The 24,587-nt window shown below is 39.9% G+C and overlaps 1 protein-coding gene and 1 pseudogene across 2 annotated transcripts in view; both read left to right on the top strand.

Moving 5' to 3' along the window:
* Nucleotides 1-24,587, top strand: part of LOC146482261 (endothelin-converting enzyme homolog) — a 103,355-nt gene that overhangs the window by 41,880 nt on the left and 36,888 nt on the right. For both annotated transcript variants that reach the window (XM_085107514.1, XM_085107515.1), the window contains exons 6-13: nucleotides 6,337-6,459; nucleotides 6,622-6,758; nucleotides 6,934-7,162; nucleotides 8,835-8,933; nucleotides 9,743-9,820; nucleotides 10,725-10,825; nucleotides 11,762-11,820; nucleotides 12,794-12,845. In XM_085107514.1, coding sequence (XP_084963640.1) covers nucleotides 6,337-6,459; nucleotides 6,622-6,758; nucleotides 6,934-7,162; nucleotides 8,835-8,933; nucleotides 9,743-9,820; nucleotides 10,725-10,825; nucleotides 11,762-11,820; nucleotides 12,794-12,845 — 878 coding nt within the window. The remainder of the gene's footprint in view (nucleotides 1-6,336; nucleotides 6,460-6,621; nucleotides 6,759-6,933; nucleotides 7,163-8,834; nucleotides 8,934-9,742; nucleotides 9,821-10,724; nucleotides 10,826-11,761; nucleotides 11,821-12,793; nucleotides 12,846-24,587) is intronic.
* On the top strand, nucleotides 466-6,067 carry LOC146482264 (uncharacterized; annotated as a pseudogene).

Raw genomic sequence — 24,587 nt, 5'->3', positions numbered from 1 at the left:
GCACACATGTCAAATAAAAATGCTTTCCAGGGAGCAAACGTTCGCACCTCGTGCATTTCACTCAGAACTCCAGCAAAAAAAAAAAACACAGTCAACACGATCAGTCAACACACAGAAAAGCCCGCCTTGAGCCTGCGGTAAGGGATGCGCAGAAGCTTGCGGAGAACGTTTTTACGCCCTGAAGACTCCGAGGATGGGGTGAGCAAGCAAGATACTTTTATTCAGAACGGAAGCTAGCCTGCGAAGCGCAGACGTATTTCCGGTCGTCGCTTGTCTCCCTCCGAAAAATAACGGAGGGAGAGAAGCGACCACCGGAAATACGCCTGCGCTTCGCAGGCTAAACGGAAGCCTTTTTTGCCACAAAAAGTCTTTTCAAGAGTTGTCGTGACAGAAGCTACAGTGTGACACGCCTACTTGAACAGGAACTATAAACTACAACTGTAAACGGTTTTCAGATTATTTTAGAACAGGAAAATTTTTTCAAATAAAAATAATCATTCATCTCGCGCTATTTTCTTAAAATGTTTTAAGTGCTCGTACTTTTCCACTGTCACTGATGACAAGATTGAAACTCAATGTCTAAATTTTAGCTGTCCCACAAACTATGTATAGAATTCGATTTTTGGGGTTTGAATTAAGAGTGACATTTTTAATCTTTATCTATTTCATTTGTATTAGCTATTTGTGTAAAGTGTCGCACTGAGCATTACAGACTACGCCATGAAGAAGACTCTGAAAGAGGAAGGGGCGATCAGGAGGTTGTATACTTGCTTTCTTTAGTCACGCAATTTAAGCTAGGCATCTGAAACACTTAACAACAGGTTTAAATATTTAAAAACCTATCCAAGACTGTAAACGAAAACAAAAGAAGAATAACAGAAAAATCGTGAAAGAAACGTGGATGGGAAACTCGGGGAAGGGAAGGGAATTTGGAACAAAAATATCATTTGCTGGGAAGCTAGGAACTGAGAACGAAAAAGCGATAGATAGCATTGCCAACGTTAATGTCTCTTTTTTCAGTTTGAAAATAGATGGAGTTAGATGGACTAGCTATCCCCACCCTAACGTTTTTTAGCGACCTGCAAGCTTGATGCAGTCCAACCAGTACCACTCTTCGACGGCCACTTTTTGAGGGGGCGTTGTAGAGAGTGTCCTTTATGGGGGAGGGGGAAGGATGTAAATGTGACACAAAGATTTTTATTTTGGAGAAAGGGAAGAACATTTTTACTTTCATAAATGCCTGCTCTAACATATTATTACGTAACAAATCTATCAATTAAAAAAAATTATTAAAACAAAAATTATAATAAAATAAAGCGACTAAGGTATAGTGAGTACATTAGTTTTGTATAGATCGCTTTCAGTTGAAACTTCTATTTGTGTAGATATCATGACTAGTAAACTACAATAAAAGAGACGCGGCAAATCGACGTTTGCTGTTTGCCGTGATTCTAAATCTCTCTAATGTAAGGACGAGGGGTAGGCTCTGGTACCGGGAAAGGTTTGAATGCAATAGAGAGAAGAAGTCGTTACGTCACGTCACGTTGCCATGGTCCTAAAATTTTTGGATGACAACAAATCGAAAATTCGGTTTCAGGTTTTAGTCTGTTTGCAACTTTTAGTGGTTTTTACTCGTTAAGGAGTCCTGTAACTCCCTTTTCTGTAACTCCATTCTCGGTAACAACGTAACAGAAAAATTATGGAAATGTAGTTAATATCCCTTTTATTGCACTGACAGTCTTAAGTGGCTAGTGATGAAGATGTATTTGAACTGCCGCAGCAGAATGAAGATCAGGGGGTTCTGGTAACGTCTAATGCAGAACAAGAGATGGTTTCATCATCATCACAATCATCCCAACAAAGTATCCCAGAAGAAGAAATCAGTATCTGGTCCGACGAAGTAGAGGAACAGCAACAGAGAAGGCAGCTACTGAACAATACCATTAGTAGTTTATCTGGAGGAAGAATTTCAACTATTCTGTCAACTTTGAATACGTCTTGGGATGATATATCGACAACATAGCAAAAGTACTATCTGCGAAAGGCCAAAGAAAGCATCTGCACAGCACTTTCGGTCCTTAGTCCTGGACAGGAAGAGGAATTATGGATCACTCTTCGACAGGAAAGATTAGTAAATAAGGATTCTGCTGGTGCCACTAGACGTAGAAGTTTTGATCCGAAATCTGAGCTAATCGACGTTCTGATCAAGTCATATAACCATGCCGAGTCGTGGCAAACAAAACGACAGATACTCTCTCTCTTTGCCAATGATTTTAGCAGGTCCCAGTTGATGAGCATGATACCAACACTTTCAAAATGGCGAATAGATGAAGCTCGATAGCATGCTACCAAAGTTGGTGAAGGTCTGCCTGTTCCGCAAGAGCCAATTTTCCGTTCCCGAATCTCACCCGTTCAAATTGATCATTTTATCGATTACATCGCAAGACCTGAGATGCTGCAGGAAGTAGCATTTGGCACAAAAAGTGCTTAAGCTCGATACGGGAGGAAGCATTATCATTCCGGCAGTTATAAGGACTATGATACCGTCAAGAATAATTGAGCAATACTCAGTTTACTACAAAGAGCAGAATTTTGAACCAGCAGGACAGCGTTCACTCTACGGAATAATAGAGGTGTGTGGTGCCTCAATGCAAAAATCTTTGCAGGGACTCGACAACGCTACAGCAGAAGGAACGGTGGCCATAGACAATAGCACTGACGTGCTTAAGACGCTTGGAGACTATGGATCGGAGGCTACCTGGGTAAAGGATGCAGAACAAAAAATCAAGGTGGCAAAGAGATACCTGAGTTTAAGGCCCATGTTGGCAGAGAGGAAACTTGTGCTGATCACTGCACTGCACATGCCCTAGGTGACACAAGTGACTCCAACCTGCAAAGCATATGTCAGCACGAACATGAAACTGACTGCGAGCAACGCGAATCATTAGAGACAGTTTTGAAGGAAATTGATATCGAGATCAACCGTGTTGAGATGCCAGAGGAGCACAGATGGCGGCTAAGCCACGACTACAAACTCTGTTTGGCATCTATCCAGGAGTGGAAGGCGCATTTGCTCCGCACAGTAAATCAAGAAAAAGGAAAGCAATTTGCTCTTGTACATGTTGATTCAGCTTCATGTTTAATCGTTATGGATTGGGCCATGAAATACCTCCCACAACGTTATCGGGAACGAATGAGTGATTTCTTCGGAAAACGAAGACGAAGCTGGCATGTGAGTGCTGTTATCACTAAGCATACTGAAAAATTTCAAGTGGAATGTTTTGTCCATCTGTCCGATAACTGCACGCAGAACAGCTTTGCTGTAGCCTCTATAATAGAGCATCCTATAAATACCATCAAGAAAGAATCACCGGAGATTGAAAATGTTTTCCTGAGATCCGATAACGCAGGTTGCTACCATAGTGGACCTCTTTTGCTCAGTCTTCCGTTCATTGGTCAACGAACCAGCATGACAATTCTGCGTTACGACTTTTCAGAGCCACAGTCCGGAAAAGATATCTGTGACCGTAAGACCGCTCCTATGAAGGCACACCTACGACGATGGGTCAATGAAAAACACAATGTCATCACTGCGGAAGACATGAAGACAGCACTTGCAGTCGCATGGAGGAGTAAAAGGAGTCAGGGCAGCAGTTGTCAAAGTGGACACTAATAAAGAAATCACCGCCAACAAGATACCAGGTATCAGCCTTCTTAACAACTTTTCGTTTGAGGAAAACGGAATACGCGCTTGGCGTGCATTCAACGTTGGACCCGGCAGATTCTTATCATACAGTCAGCTTGAAGTTGTACCACAGGAAGAAACTGGATTGAAAGACCTAAAGGAGTGGGGTCCACGTAGCAACAATCTTGGCTCAGTTAGCCGTGCTTCCAGTCCACGTGGAGAAATATTCTCATGCAGTGAAAGTACATGCGTGCTAACGTTCAAGACTCGAGAAGAAGCGGAAGCTCACATGGACGCAGGGAAGCATGTACGTGCGTCAGATCTAGATTGTGAGTCTGTGTACGATGCGGCACGAAAGAAGTGGGCTGACCGAGTCGGAGAGATGCATGTGGCTAGCGGAGATAGACAACGAATTGCATTTGAAGAAGCCGGGCCTTCCAGTGCTAGAGAACGCCGTAATAAAGGGTGGGCGCTTAAATCAACTAAGCGGACCAACAGGATGAAAGGGAAAGAAAAAGCCTTTCTTGTTCAGAAATTTAACCAAGGAGTAGCGGGAGGGCAAAAGGCTGATCCAATTCACGTGACTAGAGAGATGAAGAGTATTAGAGATAGCAGTGGAACGTTACAATTTAAACCAGACGAATGGAGAACCGCTCAACAAATTAGTAACTTTTTCGCAAGGATGTCAGCGTTGTAGCGCCAAAGACAAGCTGATGAAATAGAGAGCTAGGAGGAGGAACAAGAAGTAACAGACGAAGACCTCATAGCCCTTGAATCAGAAGACTACATTCAAGCCATACGCCAGGAGGTTTACAGAGACATTGAACAAAATATCAATCACCCTATTAAAGTAGAAGCAGTAAACGTTTGTGAACTTTCGCGTGCTGGAAAGCTCAGTTCGCTGAAGTTAGCACAGTTGAGAGAAGTATGCAGATCATTAAGTCTGCGAACAAATGGTAGCAACTCAAGAAAACGTACTTTTACTGAACCACTTGATGCCTACGCTAAGTTGTGCTCATGTCGGAAATAACTGAATTTTGCACTACGTATTCTTCTTTCGCATTTTATAAAATACATTGTTGGGCTTTGTCAGTAGTGATCGATGTAACAAATATCCTGCGAGCAGAGGCTACATTTTCGCTGTGGGAGCTGTCGTGCGAAAAGTAGCCCTTGCCGACAACCGTTCAATTTTCTATCGTGCATTCGCAAGCAAAATTAATTGTCACGTCTGTCGTCAAATGGCGCGAGTTTCGTGGGAATAAAAATAATTGCGACAACTCTGATCTGCTAAGCAAGACTCACGCAATGCTCGAAACCGGTCAAGAAAAGGAAAAAACCCGTTTTTTAAAATTTATTCGTCCAGATTTCTGGACGGATTTGAACGGTTGTCGGTAGAGGCTACTTTTCGCACGACAGGTCACACAGACAAAATGTAGCATCTCCTCGCAGGGTATGTAACAAACTTTGCATACAAAGCGAAAACTTTGAGAATTTCTGTTGGATGATGTGATACAAAAGTCGAGATGATTTTATCACTAGATAGGACAGCACATACATCGTCCTGTTGGCTAACTCGCATAGGCCAGACAATAATCATCGAAGCACCAAGTAATTGAGACCTTTGCGTGCATGATAGCAGTCTTGTATAACCCTTACGTTAAAGCAATAGTATTTTATAGTTATTTTCCCTTTATTCAAACCTAAATGGAATATAAAATACTCATTTAAAATGGATTAGTACCTTTATAATGCAGTATTGCAGCTATTTAAACCTCAGCGAGCAGTTAGCCGTAAGAGCGATCTTTGATATTTTCCAACAAAATTCGCGTGAAAAGAGTTCCTTGTGCCGATCAATAAACTTTTGTTTTTGATTTAGGAGGGTATAGACTGTTTAAATCTGTAATTAAATGAAAAATAAACCGCCGCACTTTGAAGAAAATGGGCTTAAAAAATCGCCGAAATTCGCTGTCCTGTTACAGTCACGCAACATGCCCGGATTAAAACCCTGGGGCAAAATTACCGTTACACTAAAAACTTGATTTTATGCATCCAAAACGTTTATTTTAAGGTACTTTAGCTTCAGAAAAAAATCTGTGCACTAATTACTTAAGGAAAAATTGTTTTAGACCCGAGAAATTTGCCATTGTTTTTCGTGGTTTTTAGGGCTTCTCTTGGCCAAAAACAAGGAGGGTGGTCAATCTCGAGAGTGAAAAGCCGGGAAATCTTGTTAATGTCACCAAAGTTAATCTTATCAGCTTGGTTCTTAATGCTGAAAAAATAAAGGAAATCGGCTGACCCCAATCTTTTGGCACCGCCCGGTTTTCTCTGACAATGGCTCTTAATTGTAAGAAGTAGATTTGATTAGTTCCATCCATCCGTGCGTCTTTCCGTCCGTCCATCCCATCCCATCCATATCATCTCTTCCATTCATCCGTTCGTTTATTCTTCCGTGCTTCCCTCTCTCTTCCCATCCAGCCTCGTTTTTTCTCTCCCTTCGTCCTTCCATCCTTCCGACTATCTTCTCCTTGCTCCGTTACTCATTTTCTCCTTCAGCTCTGCTACCCTATCCCTTCTTTTTCTTGTATTGTGCTACACTAACATGATCTAACAAACATTTAATAACGTCTCTTGTTTCTTTTCCCTATAACTAGCTAGATAAAGATGACAAAGAGAGTTCCATAGTAGAAGGTCTAAAGAAACAACTCAAACCTGGAGTGCCGACCTTCGAGCTTAGGAGCACACTGCAAGAATTTAGCGAAAAGTCCAGCGTGGATGTAAGTCTGAACAAAGGTTGAAAATTTTTAAAGGTCTTCATAAAGGCATGAAACTGTCACACTCAAAAAGGTGTTTTCGCTCATCAGAAGCTAAAATGTTATATGATTTTGCTCTAAAAAAAGTTAGTTGCTCGAACTTATGCTCTTTTTCAAATGTTGCAGCTTAATGAACTTGTTGCATTGGTTAACGCAGTTTTCAAAAGGCAGCATCGCTCATTCAAGACCAACGACAAGATTCTCGCATACCCTTTGGAGTATTACACCCGACTCTTTACCTTCTACCAAAATATGACTAAGAAGTAAGTAGTATATCAAGGCACTTTGCACCTCCAGCGATTACTACTTTGAATTAGATCATACGCTTCTCTTTGGTGTTTTTCTGTGGTTTCCAGATAGATTCCTGATTCCTTGACATGGGACCAATCATTCCATTTGTTCAATTTCACTTGATTGTCTTTGTTTCGTATCATGTAGAGACCCGGTGGTCGTTGTCAACTATGTTATGTGGACCGTCATTCGCAACTTCATTAAGGTTATGCCTCAGAGATACAGGGATGCGTACGATGATTATGCTGTGACCATATTAGGGAACAGAACAAGGGATCGGTGGAAGGAATGTATTGATAGAATGCAGCCAGTCTTTGGGATGCCGTTAGGATTGTTGTTCGTAGATGCGGCATTTGATGATAAAAGTAAAGAAACGGTAGGTAGCAAAGGTTTCCAGTTAAACTCGCCATGTTTCAGTCCAACATAATCCATAACATTATCTACACCTAGGATAAGTCAAAGAAGCCAGGCTTGCTACATGCGATCTCTGATACCTCTGCAAACGTGACACCCACACATTACAGCACATGCTTGTTCACTGCCCCCATGTTCAACACTTCTGGAACCAAGTTTGTGTATGGTGGCAAACCAGCACAATGAAGCTCCTACATCTTACCGCACTGAACATCATCTATGACTTTTTTGACCAATTTAAGTTAAACTACAGCATTCTCGTATTAAAGTGTTTCTTTACAAGTGTTTCCTGTCAGAAAAAACACTGAATTTTCATCTCTTTATATAAGAGTTACCCAAACACGCCCTAACCGAAAGATTTATTGCCCTTAAAAACAACAAAAGTGTCGATTTCAACAAAAAATGGCAGCCCCTCAATTCTGTGTTCAGTTTAGGTTATTTCCCTGGCTTGTAAAAGAAATTTAAAGAAATTTAATTTTCTTATCTATCTATCTGCCATTAATTTGCCTCCTTCAAAAATGATGATTCTTGCAAATCGGTCAGCGCATAACTGTACAGTGTATCACCGTAATCATTTTGTATCTCGTTTGTCAGTATTGTAAACATTGCAAATATTGTTAGCATTCCAATAATGCAGCTATTATAAGTAGTGTAAGTAGTGTAATAGACCATTTCCGAGTTGCAGTGAACCTCATTATAAAAGCGAGGCTAAGTGCAAAACTTTTCATATGGAAATTACTTTTGTTTGCATATGAATGAAAACTAATTTTCATAATAAAAACTTTGCACTAAGCCTCGCTTTCATAATGAGGTTCAAAGCAAATCGAAAATGGCCTTTTAATTTGTTAGTACTGCAAGAATAGTAAGCATATATTGTGAATATAGTTAGTGCTTTAAAGTAATTACCGCAAATTTTGTAAGTAGAGTTTACTATTGCATTCTGTGTGTCACGTAAACCAAAGGTTTCGATGATTAGATACAGAACTGGTTACCGGTTGGTTAAATTTGGAATAAGAAAGCAATACTTGAACTTTAGGCTAAAAATTTATAAATTATGGATCAGAGAATTAACTCTGCAGTGTATGAATGGTAAAGTGACCAAGTGAATCCATGAATTTCGTACTGAGCGCTAGCCTTAGTAAAGAAATGGAAGACCACAGTGCAGAATCAATTCTCTGATCCATCATTTGTCTCATTAGAACTTACGGCACAATATTCAGGGTACACTAAAATTTTATAGCCTTTTTCTGCAGCAACAAAAGGCGTAAAATTACTCAAACGTGATGTTTCTCCAAATGGACTTACCAGTCGAGTTTTTATCGCTAAATTCGTTTCCTTGAGTATCAATGAAGTGGTTCTGTCGAAGTTATTAAAAGAGAGAAATATGTTCGACTAAAAAATTGGAAAGAACCGGTCGGAAATAGTGATAATTTAGGATTTGCCCATCAGGACATACCTGCTGTCATGTACGGTATGACAAAACCATCACGGAGAGAATCGCTAAATAGTTGTCCCCTAATCAACCGTGATTTCCTGATAGATTCAATACTTTCTTAAAGGGAAAGTTCTACTCAGTATGATTGATCTTTTCCTTTCAAGAGTCGCAAGAAATGTCCTTTCCTTTGTTCCTCCAGGTAACAAAGATGACTCAGCTGGTGAGAGATGCATTTATCAAGAACCTCGATAAGTTATCGTGGATGTCCGATCTGACAAAAAATAATGCCAGAGAAAAGGTGCGTATAAAGGTTTCGATGATCAGAGAAGTGTAAAGTGTACATGTCTTACACCGACATTTCCTTGCAATACCAACTGGGTAACTATAGCTACGGTAATTAGGTAACTATAGGTAACTGTATAGCTACGCCAGATTCAGAAGGCCATTTAAATGTCAGGTATGTCTTAACTTTTGTTTGAACACAAAATCCTTTTTTGTTTGTTTTAAAGGAAACAGTTTTAGACCTCGTCCACACTAATTCGTTTTGTTTTGAAAACGCGCACGTTGCGATGTGTTTTGCCTTGTTTCCAAACTAAAGCGATCAAAATTAAATGGTGATCGCTTTTGTCGAAAATTCATTCATCCGAAATCGCTCTCTAAAGTGGACACATCCTGTGGTATTAGTGTGGGATGCGAAAATTAACGCAGGCTTTCTGAAACGCTGACGTCATTCAAATCAGAAACACCGCGGGCGCGTTGTACCGTTTCCGCGTGGCGTATCAGGGTATTCGAGCGTTTCAGTGTTGATCGGGAAAAACGCTGCGAAAACGTTAAAGTGGACGCGAAGGTCTTATTCATTTTCGATTTCGATAAAACGAAAACGGGGTGTTCCAAAAACGCGTTATTGTGGAAACAGCCTAAAGCATACTCTATACCCCCAAAGTTTAATTTTCCTGTCTAAGGGACTCGACAAACGTCAGGGTTAGGGTAAAGAGACCTTATGAGAGCCAATCAGCTGCGTGTTCGCTTCTTTATCCAAGTTTCAAAAGTGTATTCAGTTACAAATGATATCTGTTCTTTTCATTTTTGTATGTATGTTTTCTTTAGGCAATCGCTATCGCAGAAGATATAGGTTATCCAAGTTACATCAAGGACCCAGCAAAACTGGCTGATAAACTCAAAAAAGTGGGTCTACGCGTCACTAAATGTTTTCATTTTTTCACAGACGACCGACCATCGCAGCTCTTTCTGCGGCTCCTTAAGTTGTGTACAGTAGATAGTTGCCATAGTCTGTCGGAAGTTGCATCTTTCATCGCAATTCGTAGTGATAATTCATTCATTTCACTTTCATTTATTGATCCTCCACGAGTTCTGTTACTCTTACCAAAATATGACCAGCTTCCAGTTAGCTTGATACCTCAACTGGTAGGCACTGCAGTGGTCGAGCAGAGGTCACGGGTTCGAAATCGCACGCAAAATTTCTGCTTACTAAGTTACGCTTATAACTGCGATGGTGTGTTGTCTGTTTAATTTTTTATTCACAGTTCATGTATTTGATATTCATGAGTTCTACGTTCGTTTTCATCTTTGGTCGGCATCTTAAAGGATAATAAACGAGTATCAAATCTTTTAAGTGTCAACGGAAACTAGCAATGAGTTCTGACTGAGCCACTACTTGATATATGTGAAATGTGGAGAGCAGCAAAGCGGAGCACATGGAGATGCTCTCTCCTGGAAACAAGAAAAAGAGACTGATAGTGGTAACACCATGGCAACGTCAAAGAAAAGATAATTACAATCCACGGTATTTTGAGTCACTTTCACAATTAACTAATCAGAAGAAAAATTCGTCGTCGTGTTTTACACTCTAAAAGACATTGAATTTGGTTGTTTTGCGTTATAGCTATGTAGAAATCCGCTACGAAATGTAATAAAAATGTCAGTACTACGCATGTGCAGTCCTGTTGCAGGATTGAGACGTTCTCGTGGTTCTGAAAGGTCTCTAATATCTCTCATTTTTAGCCGTGTGGCTTTCTCTGTTTAATTGTTTATTTGGTTTATCTTTATTTCCTTTCCCTTCTTTTCATAGCTAAACGTAGGGAATAAGCTATTTGAGAATGTACGCAGTGCTGTGGCTTTTAAAGCGGATGAATCGTATGGATCACTGGACAAGCCTGTTGATAGAGACCTGTAAGGAAAATGTACTCAGCGTCTACGTAATATGGGTGTTTTCCAGTTTAGTTTTGAAGTTTCTACGGGAGTCAGGGATGGCGCAGTGGTGACAGCACTCTCCTCCCACCAATGTGGCCCGGGTTCGATTCCCGGACTTGACGTCGTATGTGGGTTGAGTTTGCTGTTGGTTCTCGTCCTCGCTCCGAGAGCCCGAGAGGATTTTCTCTAGGTCAGCCCCCACCCCCCCCCCCCCCTTCCTTCCCCTTCTTCTAAAACCAGCATTTCCAAATTCAAATTCGATCTGGAGAGTGTACCCAACTAGTGCTCTTCGCTAAATACAGAGACACCTGAACAAATTGATTTATTTTTATATTATTATTAAGGTAATTTTAACGTAAATACCATGAAATAGTGATGGGGAGATAGACTAACCTAAGGGGTAGAATTCGTTGTTTGCTAAGCTTAAGTTGGTCAATGATAAAACTAAAACTATCCCTTTGAAATGACATCGGGGGAGGACCTTTTCCCGCTGTTTCAGAAAACATATTAGGGAAACCTAGCCGCCAGGGGTATCTTTCTGGAGTGAATATAGAATTTGGCCACGCCTCGCCAACAAAACATGTTTCTGACCAGTACCTGTAACTTTAGGGGTTAATTAATAAATAAATGATGTCTTCGTCGAGAAAAAGGTTGTTGTTGTTGTTGTTCATCGTGGTAGATACAAAAATAATAAAGTATTTTATCGTTTGTCTCACGATGTAGTCACTTGGGATGTAAATCGTGACGTTTCGGCTGCTTACTCCTAGTCTTCATAGGCGATGAAGTCGACTGATTACGATCTGATGAAGTCTCCCTATCCCAAACCATGGTTAATTTTCATGTTTAGTTTGCATGTAGGGACCCGTGTTAAAACATGACTTACTTTGATTTGTTGCTTTTTCGCTGTATTCTTAGTTGGTTCATGAGTCCATCACAAGTTAACGGATATTATTCACCCAGACAAAACCGAATTGGTGAGTATCATGGTTATTGAAATTCATTTCTTTCTTTGTTTGTTTTTGTTTATGCTGTTGTTTTAACTTGACTAAATTTGGACTTCAGAGAAACAACAAAAAATCGTGGAGGCATCTACAATCTTGGTAACACAGAAACTCGCAAAACAAAAATTCATCTTTCAGATCGGCATCCTTAATCCCACGGAATTAACAAACGCCTTTCATTCGACTTATTTCTTCTTGTTTTCCTCGTTACCAAGCTCCCACCAATAGCATAGCTCCACTGCTCACTATATAGACACAAACAACCCACAATTCCTTGATTCGCTCTGACGAAAGGCTAACGCTCGAAACGTCAGCACTCTCTGTACGGTGTCCAATTTACCTTTAGTTATCAACTCTGTTGATAAACCAAACATTGGTCAAAAATTAGTTGAGAGGCGGACCAACACTGATGGGGGGAGGGGAGGGGAGGGGGTAGAGTAGTTGATGTATGAATGTAGCGATGAAATGTGTTGGTCCACAAACCGTTCCGTAACAGTTTTGTCCAAGATTGCGGTGATTAATGTAGGAAAAAAGATCAAAAAGAAGATCAAAGTCCACTTTTCTTCTTTGGACTCCCACCCGGCAATGATGTAAAGCAGTTGATTTTTTTTTTGACAAAACTAATATTAATAAATATTTATAATAGTTACTAGCATACTTGTAACTGATGATTTTCCGTGTATGAATAAATAAATGTAAACACAGTAAAAAATGTATATATTTTTTTAAAATAACATTGAGATGATGACAAAGAAACGGTAGATCTGTTTGTGTCAAGTTATTTATTTTAAATTGATGTTTGTTTACTTCGAAAGAAGCTGGTAGATAAGTTTATTTAAACGCCGTGAAGTGCAATGTACTCAATCTGTAACTGCGCAATTTCTGTCACGATTCATTATAAATTAATTGACCGATTAATTAATCGAAATACTTCTCTTTTTTTCAGTTTTTCTAGCTGCTATTTTGCAACCACCATTTTACAATCCAAAGTATCCAAAGTAAGTTCATGTTTTTGTTTGTTTGTCTCGTTGTTTGTATATTTTTATGTTAAGTTATTTGTATACTGGAAATGGAAAGTTTAACGGGGTGTAAATGGTTGTTTTTGTTCAAAGATACATTTGCTCTGCTCAATTTTTTCCATACCTAAGTCAAACACTGTTCTTAATGGACATCCTCCTCGACAGGAATGGTTTTAGACTGCAAACAGTCGGTTTTTGCGCCGAAAGCGTGTATCCTTGCGCGCGAAATGCGCGCCTCACAATTAAGCGTGTGCATTTTTTCGCGCCTCTCCCCAGTTCTACTCTCCGTATATACACTCGCTCCAGACCTTTAATTTTTGTTTTCGTCGACCGACCAACGCAAAAATACGACTGTTTTGCAGTCTAGAATGGTCACATGTAAAGTCGTAAAGTCGACAGAAGCAGTATTTCTGTACTCTTATGGGCAGAAAGCGTCCGAAGCAAGGATCGAGTTCATCCGTAGATGAAGATGACATGGCCGCCTCGAAGTTTAAATCGCTACAGAACTCTATAGATGGTTTAAACAAAGTGGTGACGGACGGCTTTGCGAACATCCATACTGATATAGACAACCCCCGCTTCGAATTGAAGACTGAAATTGAGGGAATTAAATCTACTATTAAAGATATCGAAAGAGGTTTGGAGACCACGCAAGAAGATGTCGAAAGCGTAAAGGAGGACGTGAAGAAGGTTGCTGAGGATTTTTTGGAGAGTACTAACACCTTGAGCGGAAAAATTGTCAAACTCGAGCAGCTCTCAAAGAGCCCTGAAGTCACTGAAGCCTTGAACGCAAAAATTGTGAAACTTGAAACCCAGCTCAAGCAGCAAGAAGAGGAAAATATCAGACTCGAACAGTACACGAGAAGAGAAAATCTTCGCTTCAACAACATATCGGAAATAGAGGATGAGGATTGTAAATCAGTTATTCAAGATATAATTCAGCAAATGGGGATTGACTCATCTACAATTCGATACCATGCTGTGCATAGAGTTGGAAGAAGATTGGAAGGAAGACACAGACCTATTATAGTACGTTTTGAAAGTCGTGAAGACAGAGAGCTTGAATGGTCCAAACGAGGTAAGATTACACAATTACATCAGTTCAAAGAGGCCTACATAACGGAGGATTACGCCCGGGCGATCCAAAAAGAGAGACAAATCTTAATTAAAGCTATGATGAAGGCCCGAAATGATGGAATGGATAACGTAAAGGTAGTAGGCAGATTTCTGGTGGTGAACGGAGAGAGATTTGATTGCAAATCGATCCCGGACAATTTAATGTGACTTTAGCTTTAGTCTTAGTAAAAATGTCTTGAAGGTTTTCAGTCTTCAAACATATTTGATGAGTACGGTAACACAAATGCTGCTCGGGAGGTTTTATCTGAATATTTATCCTTTAGACTGCCTCCGAAGTCTCAAATTTAGTTCCATATTATGTCGTACAAAACTCTACAGATTTACTTGATCTTTTTGTGCATATTAATTTCCCAGTTGTATGAGGAAAAATCCCTTTGTGGATGTTTTGAACACCTACAAAACCTCAGGGGAAAACGGCCCACTAATAGAAGATTTTAATTGTAATGTTAGTATGTTGTGCTGGTGTTCTTCTGAGTGTATATTTAAATCTTTGTTTGTTTCATGTATATTAATTCCAACCTTCCCTAGCTACCTTTTTCCACTCCGTGGCTGCGCGATTTGCAATGGGCAATATAAACTCAATTATAAATGAGTCTCAGTATCTGTTGTCTTAATGTGAGAGGACTAGGTGACAATTTGAAAAGAAGAGAGCTCTTCAACTGGCTTATAATGCAAAAACACTCTATCTACATGCTGCAAGAAGTTCATTGCTCTGAAGGCACAAATTCCATGTGGGCCGCAGAATGGGGATATAGGACAATTTTTAGTGGGCAAGATAGCAAGTGTGGGGTTGCCATTTTGTTTAACAACACCTTTAGCTTTGAAATCCGAAAATTTTTCTCTGACCCAAATGGTAGATTTATTATTTGCGACATTGAAACAGAACAGAAATGTGTTACTTTGGCCACATTGTACGCGCCTAATGTTGATGACCCAAGTTTTTTTGAGCTTTTCCTTGATCATTTACACGACTTTGAGTGTGACCAAATCATTATAGGTGGAGTTTTGAACATAGAAATGGACAAGAAAGGCGGACTTGCTAGGACACACCTTAAGAGTGCCTGACTATAACTTTCGAGAATCGCTGGCCAAGCTTGAAAAATCGAAACTCCTGATAATTTGCCTGAAGTTTACTTTTGGGGAACTATCTTCGAAAATATTATTTGAATGTTCTGGAAATTTATAATTTTCGAGAATTTTGGAGAAAACGAAATTACGGGTTTTGCCTCATTAATTATGCAAACATCTTACTCAAAATTAGCCAAGTTCAATACGCTTGTGTTGAAACAGTACGCATCGCTACAAAACGAGGTCGGTTTTGAATAAGAGCATAACTCACCTACTTTCTATCAATGGGACCTATGTAAACTTTTGTAGAACTTTGGAGGGTTTATGGCTCTTTGAAAAATTGACATTTTGAGGACTTCGCGATGAGGTGAAAATTGAGTAAGATTGAAGGTTTAAGGTATCAGCCACCCTTCAGGACAGTCCGCGCGCGGATCGCTTCCATATTTGAGGTTTCAACGTTTTCAAATAGATATGCTTGAGAGCTTTCTTTAAAAAAAAAAATCAGAAGAAATTATTATTTCTGTCGAAAGATATCGAGGGTAAAAGATTTTTTCTCGTTAATTATATTAATTGGTCGTTGACAAAATTTGTCATACCCGTGTCACATATCAATTAACTTGTCTGTGAACTAGTAACGTGATACCGAGTGCGTACTTCGACACAACACGCGCGAATTGTCTTCGTGTTGTTTATAGCCTTTAGTATTCTCCGTGGATATTTAGCGTTTGCTTCGGTGAAAATGCCGCCAAAAAAAAAAAGAAAAGGTCGTGTCCGTTTTCGTCATCGAAACCGAGAGCGAAAAAGAAATCGAAGAGCGAGTTTGACAAACAATGGGCCGCAAAATTGGCAGAGAGCGACAAAGGCTCAGTGTATCGGCAAGAGAAGTGGCTCGAGGAGTTGGATATTCAGAAAAGCGAAAAAGCTACAGTTGCTGCGAGTGCAAGCCGCTCCAAAATCCAGCTAGGGAGCCAGAAGAAGAAAGCCAATTAAGCTCAACGACCCCATCTGCTGAAGGAACGTGGAAAACAATAAGCGGTCGAGCCATCGCATCGAGCGAAAAGCTGCGTGCAGGGGGGGCTGGCAGCTACCTTTGATCTTGCCGCTTTTCGGAAAGTGATGATCGCCCCAGTAAAGAAATCTGTCACTCATTCGAAAACCGTAACGAGCATGCGCGAAATGCGAAGGATTTATGCGAGATTCACGCCATTTTGTCCGTGGCGACTCGACGGTGGAAAACGCAGTCGTATTTAGTTATTGTTTATTTACTGTTAGCATGTTTTTTTGCGGTAGTACGAAGTTTGAACACTACGATTAATCAAGACCGCTGGAATGAGGTGCCTTTGTTTTAGGTTCGTAGAGCCGTCAGCATTGGAATTGCGAGCGACATGTTCTCAGCTGAGCTGAGATTTTACCAGCAGGAGGTGTATGTAGTGAAGAATATGATTTGTAATGTAGCGAACGATTATGGTTTTCGTCGTCTCAGGAAGATATTGTACGTCGACAAAATAGTAGATGTCAATTTCGATGCTTGTTCAGTTCTGAAGAAACTAGAAGCCACGCAGTGTTTCACGACTGTCATCGCGAAAGCCCAGGATGTAAGCTTATTTCTCAAGATCGGCTTGGAACTTTAATGTAAGCTTATTAAAAGTATTTGTCCCACATTTTATGCGTATTAACTGTTGAAAGCGTCGTTACAAATGAAACAGCATGTTTATTTTATGGAATGCTCCCTCTGTTTAAATGTCGCGTGGAGAAGTTATTACTGTAAGTTTAATTTTAATGCACAAATGGTTTAAATGCATACACAAGGAAAACGGCTTGAGTCCTTAAGAATTTTTTAGATAAGAAAATTTTGCAACTGGAAAGGATAGCTTATAAAGATCTCAGAAGAAGATTGCTAAACATTATTGTGAATAGAGCTACCAGGTTTGCGTGAGCGGTTGCAAGGGTGTTTGTCTCGTCTGCACGGGGAGATTAACTTACGTAAAAAGACATTCAGGTCCTTATTCTCTTGTGCAAAAAATTGGGAAGTTGAGTTCAGTAGCACCGGGTGAACAATGTACTGATACACTGAGATCCTGCAGAAACCACATGCATGTGCAGAAACCTTGAAAGGTACATGTAAATATTATTGTCTTACCTGTCACCCTTTAATACAGATGTCCATGGCCACCTGTATCGGTATGGTGGTTTACCCCCATTGTTGGGTGCCAAAATGGGGCTACTGGGAATACACCCTAAAACCCAACTGCAAGGGAGATACAGTACCAAATAGATCCTGGGATGGCAAATCAACCATGGTTTCTCTACGTATGTAACAGCCATTAATTAATCGAAGAAGACAATCTAAATTATCACCCCTTGATTACTGAAGTGTTTCTAGCAACTCAAGGATTAACCCAGCTGACCACATTACTCTGCAGTATGATTATGTCATCAGCACATGACAATATACATAAGAACTGTAACATATTGCAATACTGTTGACTTGGTTAACATATTGTGTAACATAGTCAAGTGTAATTAGCATATTGAAAATTATGCAATTACTGCACATTTTCACACACTTGCACAGTGTAATGACTGGCTGAAGTATTGCTGTTTAGCACGCTGCCTCTTTAATGTTCCAGTTCTCACCCCAGAAGAATGACAGACAAAATCTTAAATAATCAAAGATAACTTCACCTCTTTCTTTAAAATGATGAGATTTGTTACCAAGCATACATACTGAATTCAAAAGTCAATATTTGTGGCTCACTTGGCAAAGTTAAGGAGCAAAGTGCTGCTAACATCACCTCTAAACTTTTCACCATTTAGAAGAGATTGGAAAAGAAAAATCTGTTGTTGAGAGTATGATAGTAACATTTTATCTTAAGCCTAGAGCAAAACAGAAAATTAGATCACCAGAACCTCCACAGTTTGTTGACTCCCAGTGGGTAGTTGCTGTAAAGGGAGGAAATTCTAATGTGTACTTAAATGAACAAATAGGGAAGGTAACGATAAAGTGGAATGGAGGAAGTCGTACTACCTCTCGTGAGTGTTAATTTCTACAGCCCTGTGAACTCCTGAACTATGTGGGTCAGCTAGTCGTTGGTTACAGTATTTTCGTTTTTCGCTGCAGAATTTGCATCCGTGATCCCTCTTGATGACCAAACTTCAGGTAAAGGAGCGACCGAAACCTTCCTGTGATGTTTGGACGTCAAATAGCCAAATTGTTTGCGAATCCGCACAGACGCGCTTTCACATAAAATCGCCGCCATGTTTGTTTATCAAAAAATCAGTACTTAGGCTCGCTCGGCCAAATTTCTTAACTGGGGCGATCATCCAAACTCGGATCCAGGCCTCGCTGCTGGCCCCCCCTGGCTGCGTGAGAAACTGGACGAGTCTGTATCTTGTCGATTTTGCGGCCAGGGAAGAGTCCAAGTCATGGAAGATGCAGCGACTTAGCATGGACTTGGTTTTACCTAGAGAATCCAGTGCGAGAATGAAAGCTGTCCGTCGCACAAGACAAATTCTGTTTTTAATACTTCCGAGGAGAACAGAGCGTTTGAAATAGACCGGGCCTCAGTTCTTGGCCTTCGAGCAATCGGCGGCTTCGCTTTCGTTCGTGTTGATTTCGCACTGGTTTTCGGCATCTTTATCAACCTAGCCAAGAAATAAACACAATATATTTTTATTGCTACATGAAAACCGTATTGTTGTTTGTAAATGAAACGCAGTAACTATGCATGTACGTTCACTTACCTCAACAAATTTTGTCTTTTGTCCACACGCGAAATAGTTATTTCCCGCTGCCTTCCGCGAAAGTTTGTTCCTGTTACATTTACCTGTCAAAGTCCTATTGTTAGAGAAAATTGATCCCTCTCTGATATCAATCAGAATAAACATTTAGGTGTTATAATCTCATTCCAGGTAGGATGCCGCCAAAAATGTATTTTCCAATTTATCTCCGAACGCAAATTTTGCCGATCGGCTCGTACATTTTGAACTCCGAGTCGGAAGCCTTTCAATCAATTTCGCTAAAATTTGGCCAGAGTGATGCCATATATCTCTTCTACAAAACCGTGTCTGCGAATTTTAACACTCCTTTTGATTTTAAAGCTAGAGCTTTTTTTCCACAGGGAGTGTTGACTAATTGCCTTCCCCAACTTCATTTGCTAATAAAAGAGAAACAAACGCACTTGTCAAAAATCTGAGACACGGTTTTTTAGTGGAACGTGTTGAGAAGCGAATGCGGTGTTAATTGTTTTCTTCCGTTTATTTCCGGCGGAAGTGGAACATGATTTATAGAGACGTGTACTTTACACAAAGCGTTCCAATTTCGAAACACATTTAAGTAAATAGTTTTGTTAGTTCAAATCCATAATCTGGAGTTATTAAGCTTTTAAAAAATATATGGTTTATAGGGGTTTTTATAAAAACAACTAACGCTACAGCGATCCGCGCGCGGACGGTCCTGAAGGGTGGCTGATACCTTAAAATGCATCTTGGTATGTCAGGTATCGACTCGAGAGGAACATTGTGATAAAGTTTGGGTCTTTTGTCTTTGATAATATGAAATAAAAAATCTGGGCAATCAATGCACGCGCTGACGAAAACCAAAGTTAGCGAGGCTTCGTTAACAAATTTGCATAATTCGCAACTGTTGAGAAAAAGCTGTTGTGGCGACTCGGTGAAAACATTGACCCAGGCTATCTTCAAATGGTCATTTTATCTCATATTGCATTTGCCTGTTTCGCTTTCTTGTTTAATAACGTGGTAGAAAAGGTCTGGACAAAAAAAATGCGCGCCATCGGGAAAGAAAACATTCGCCAAATTCTGGTGGTAAATTTGCATAATTAATGCAAATCTGATGAGAAACGATTTTGAGAAACATTTCAACAAGAAAATTAACGATAATAAAATAACATGACGTTTCGACGACTTCATATCGTCATTGTCAAATGAGTAAAAATGGAAATAACGGAAACGCATATTTATAGGTATTGAAAGTGAGAAAATAAATTAGCATGAAAGCAAATCTCCCAATAAATCTTTCTGCAAAGGAATCTGATTGGGAAGGTTTCGTGAAAAGACCCGAAACGCTCCATATAAGAGGAGTTAAAACAACGTTAAATAATCCGATTTCAACAAATAATTGTCGAATTAAATTATAGTGTCAAACTGATACTCGCTATTGCGTTACCTGCGTCACGTCAATAGTGTGCCAATTTCCGTTTAACAAAATAATACTTGTGAAATGTTCGTGGCTAGTCTGACGCGGCGTTTCGTCTCGGCCAAGAGACTCTTCAGAGACCTTTAGAATTTCTAGGCAAACTCGTTGAGCATCGCGCTCAAAGTCCCGTTCGCAAATTCAAGATGTTAGCAGTCTGGCCCTCTATCGCTGAAGGATTCCCAACCGCACGTACACGAGTTGAATTTGAATACATCTTGAATTTGCGAACGGGACTTTGAGCGCGATGCTCAACGAGTTTGCCTAGAAATTCTAAAGGTCTCTGAAGAGTCTCTTGGCCGAGACGAAACGCCGCGTCAGACTAGCCACGAACATTTCACAAGTGACATTTTTTCAATTCTTTATTGTATAAATTTCAACTCGTGTCCGTGCGGTTGGGAATCCTTCTGCGATAGAGGGCCAGACTGCTAACATCTTGAATTTGCGAACGGGACTTTGAGCGCGATGCTCAACGAGTTTGCCTAGAAATTCTAAAGGTCTCTGAAGAGTCTCTTGGCCGAGACGAAACGCCGCGTCAGACTAGCCACGAACATTTCACAAGTGACATTTTTTCAATTCTTTATTGTATAAACAAAATAATAACTCAGTTTATACCTACAGTCCACATTGGCTGTAGGGCATGCATTTATCTTTGGACATCGAATGCCAACAAGAAAAACACGGGTATCTTAATGACACTGCATACACGCAATGTCTACTGCATACATCACAGGTAGCCGAAGCTCTATGAGCGTTCAAAAGAAATTCCTTTGACCTTTTTATTGTCATGTTGTAATTTGAGTGTCACGATGAGTGTTACGTAATGGCGTAAATTATAAGGGTTTGTATGGGAATTTACGAACGTGTTTTGGAATCGAAAATAAAGGGAATAAATTGAACAAAAATGGATTACCTTGTCCCTCGATCTCTTGCCAGTGTTTGTGTGCCATATTTTGGCCATTTCAGTACGATTCCAGTGGATTTTTAAAGGTTTGCTGGACATTTTCCTCGCTCTATATCCTGCTATATATATCTATCCCCAAAATCTTGGTCACTTCAGTCCCCTGTAATTTACTTTCGAAGACTCAACGCGGTCAGAATACGACGTAATGCGAGGACAAAGGACTACGGACCACGGACTGGGTATAAAAGAGGTACTAAGGTAAGTGTATAATAGGAGGACTACGTACTACGCACTAGGCTTAAAGGAGAACTGGAAGTCTGAAAATCATATCTTTCATGTATTCATTTTCAATAAGTTTAAGATGTATTAAAACAAGTTTCGGTAGTTGTTTTTGTCCCTTTATTGTTGTTTTTGAGAAACAAAAAATGGACTGGGAATAAAATAGTGAGGATCGACAGTGCAAACATAAAATCTTGCTTTATCTCAGCGAAACAGCTGAATTTTCAATACGCGCTGAAGAGAGCCCGGCATTTTAGATTTTTAGCATTCATCTCAGGGCTCGATTTGGTGAAAACTTGCTCTTGCAGTGCAGATTAAATGCGCAAAAGGATGTTTGATGAGCATTGATCGTGATCAACCAATGAGCCCATGTCCACAATCATGCAGATGTCGTGCATGCATGCAGTAGACGTTGCGTGTATACAGTGTCACTAAGATACCCGTGTTTCTGTTGTTGACATTCGACAAAGGTAATTACATGCCCTACAGCCAATGTAGACTGTAGAGCATGCAGTCAGTCCGTAGTCCGTAGTCCATAGTCCTCCTATATCGTTAGTACCACCTCTTTTATACCCAGTCCGTGGTCCACAGTTCTTCGTCTGCGACTCACGTTTTATACTGACTGCGTTGTTAAGGTTGCAATTTTTTTCTAAAAATACTATTGATACCGAAGTGACCAAGATTTTGGGGGTATAGATATATATAGTAGGATACCGTATAGAGAAACGAAAACTTTCAGCGAACCTAAAACTCATTGGAATCGTACTGAAATGGGCAAAATATGGCACACAAACACTGGCAACATATCAAGGAGAAAAGGTAAGCCATTTTTGTTCAATTCATGCCCTTTACTTTTCGACTCCAAAACACGTTCGTAAATTCCAATACAAACCCTTATAATTTACGCCATTGTGTAACACTCATCGTGACATGACAAGGTAAACACTGCGTGTACACAGTGTCACTGGGATACCCGTGTTTCTCTTGTTGACATTCAACAAAGATAAATGCATGCCTTACAGCCAATGTGGACTGTAGGTATAGACTGAGTTATTTTTTTGGTTAAACAGAAATTGACACACAGGTTTTGAAGTGTGTATTCGTGCATGTGTGATATTTCATACCAGTAATTACGTTAAAGTATGGCGTGCCGGCTGACATTGTTTTTCAGTCGCTTGCGAAGGTACAGTATCAAACAACACGAACAGAGAGTTTTTTTTTTAACTGACCCGCTTCTGAGTGATCATTATTTGGAAGCCACTGAAAAAAGGTTGGACTGATTATTTGAAAAGCATTCCACTAAACAAACTTGATTTAATTTAAAATGTTCGCTTTGACCGACTCTATGTCTAACTTTCTTACCTCATTTGACAAGCGTGTATTTTTTAAACGTGATTCCGGTGTCCTGTGAATGTTTTATTTTTATCAAAACCGCTTATTTGCCAGCAAATAAAGGTCTTTATTCTAGCTGTTGTAAATGGCAATTTCGCAGCACAAGTTGGTTTCTGGGCATCATATCATTTAAAATATGTCGACAGGTATTGACGTGACGCAGGTAACGCAATAGCGAGTGTCAGGCACTATTAATTTTTAAAGGTTAAGATTCGAAATTGTTTGTTGAAATCGGATAATTAAAGGTTGTTTTGACTCCTTTGATATGGAGTGTTTCGGTCAAATAGTCTCTTCACGAAACTTTCCCAATCAGATTCCTTTGCAGAAAGATTTATTGGGAGATTTGCATTAATTATGCAAATTTACCACCAGAATTTTTGCGAATGTTTTCTTTCCCGATGGCGCGCATTTTTTTTGTCCAGACCTTTTCTACCACGTTATTAAACAAGAAAGCGAAACAGGCAAATGCAATATGAGATAAAATGACCATTTGAAGATAGCCTGGGTCAATGTTTTCACCGAGTCGCCACAACAGCTTTTTCTCAACAGTTGCGAATTATGCAAATTTGTTAACGAAGCCTCGCTAACTTTGGTTTTCGTCAGCGCGTGCATTGATTGCCCAGATTTTTTATTTCATATTATCAAAGACAAAGACCCAAACTTTATCACAATGTTCCTCTCGAGTCGATACCTGACATACCAATATGCATTTTAAACCTTCAATCTTACTCAATTTTCACCTCATCGCGAAGTCCTCAAAATGTCAATTTTTCAAAGAGCCATAAACCCTCCAAAGTTCTACAAAAGTTTACATAGGTCCCATTAATAGAAAGTAGGTGAGTTATGCTCTTATTCAAAACCGACCTCGTTTTGTAACGATGCGTACTGTTTCAACACAAGCGTATTGAACTTGGCTAATTTTGAGAAAGATGTTTGCATAATTAATGAGGCAAAACCCGTAATTTCGTTTTCTCCAAAATTCTCGAAAACTATAAATTTCCAGAACATTCAAATAATATTTTCGAAGATAGTTCCCCAAAAGTAAACTTCAGGCAAATTATCAGGAGTTTCGATTTTTCAAGCTTGGCCAGCGATTCTCGAAAGTTACAGTGAGGCACTCTTAAGTCCCAAGAGACTGTTAAAGACCGCGCTGCCCAATTTGACTTAGTAGACGCGTGGAGAACAATAAACCCGGATAGCCGCAAATACACTTGACGTCGGAGAAAGTCTGAAATCTTATGCCGCCTAGATTTTTTCCTCGTAAGCCAGTGTCTTATGTGTAGTGTTACGAGCGCAAATATCTCAGCTGGTTATAAAACTGGTTATAAAACTGGTTATTGACATTAAAGAAGCCCTTCACTCGAACCTTAGAGGTCCAGGTTACTGGAAGCTTAACACCTCTTTTTTAACTGACATCGATTATGTTACTCAGATCAGAAGTGTTATTAAGAAAACCCATGAAAAATATCAAGATGATGATACCGTAAGCAAAGGCTTGCTGTGAGAGATAATGAAACTTAAGAGCGGCTGCCTATTAAAAACATAAAATTTGTTACTTTGAGGGTATCAGAGTAGTGAATTCGCCACCGACCAACCCGACCTCCCCCACCCCCACCCCCATCCCCCATGGCGATAAGCGTCAATTGTGGTTATTGTTCACTTTCCTAAACCGGTTTTCTCGTTGTTCCTTCCAGTTTCTTTCAATTTCCGAGAAGATAGGAATCTTGCC

Source organism: Pavona decussata, unplaced genomic scaffold, assembly GCF_977016875.1.
Source record: "Pavona decussata unplaced genomic scaffold, jaPavDecu1.1 SCAFFOLD_47, whole genome shotgun sequence".
In the NCBI taxonomy this organism is placed as follows: Eukaryota; Metazoa; Cnidaria; class Anthozoa; order Scleractinia; family Agariciidae; genus Pavona; species Pavona decussata.
This window is presented reverse-complemented; position numbering and strand designations above follow the sequence as displayed.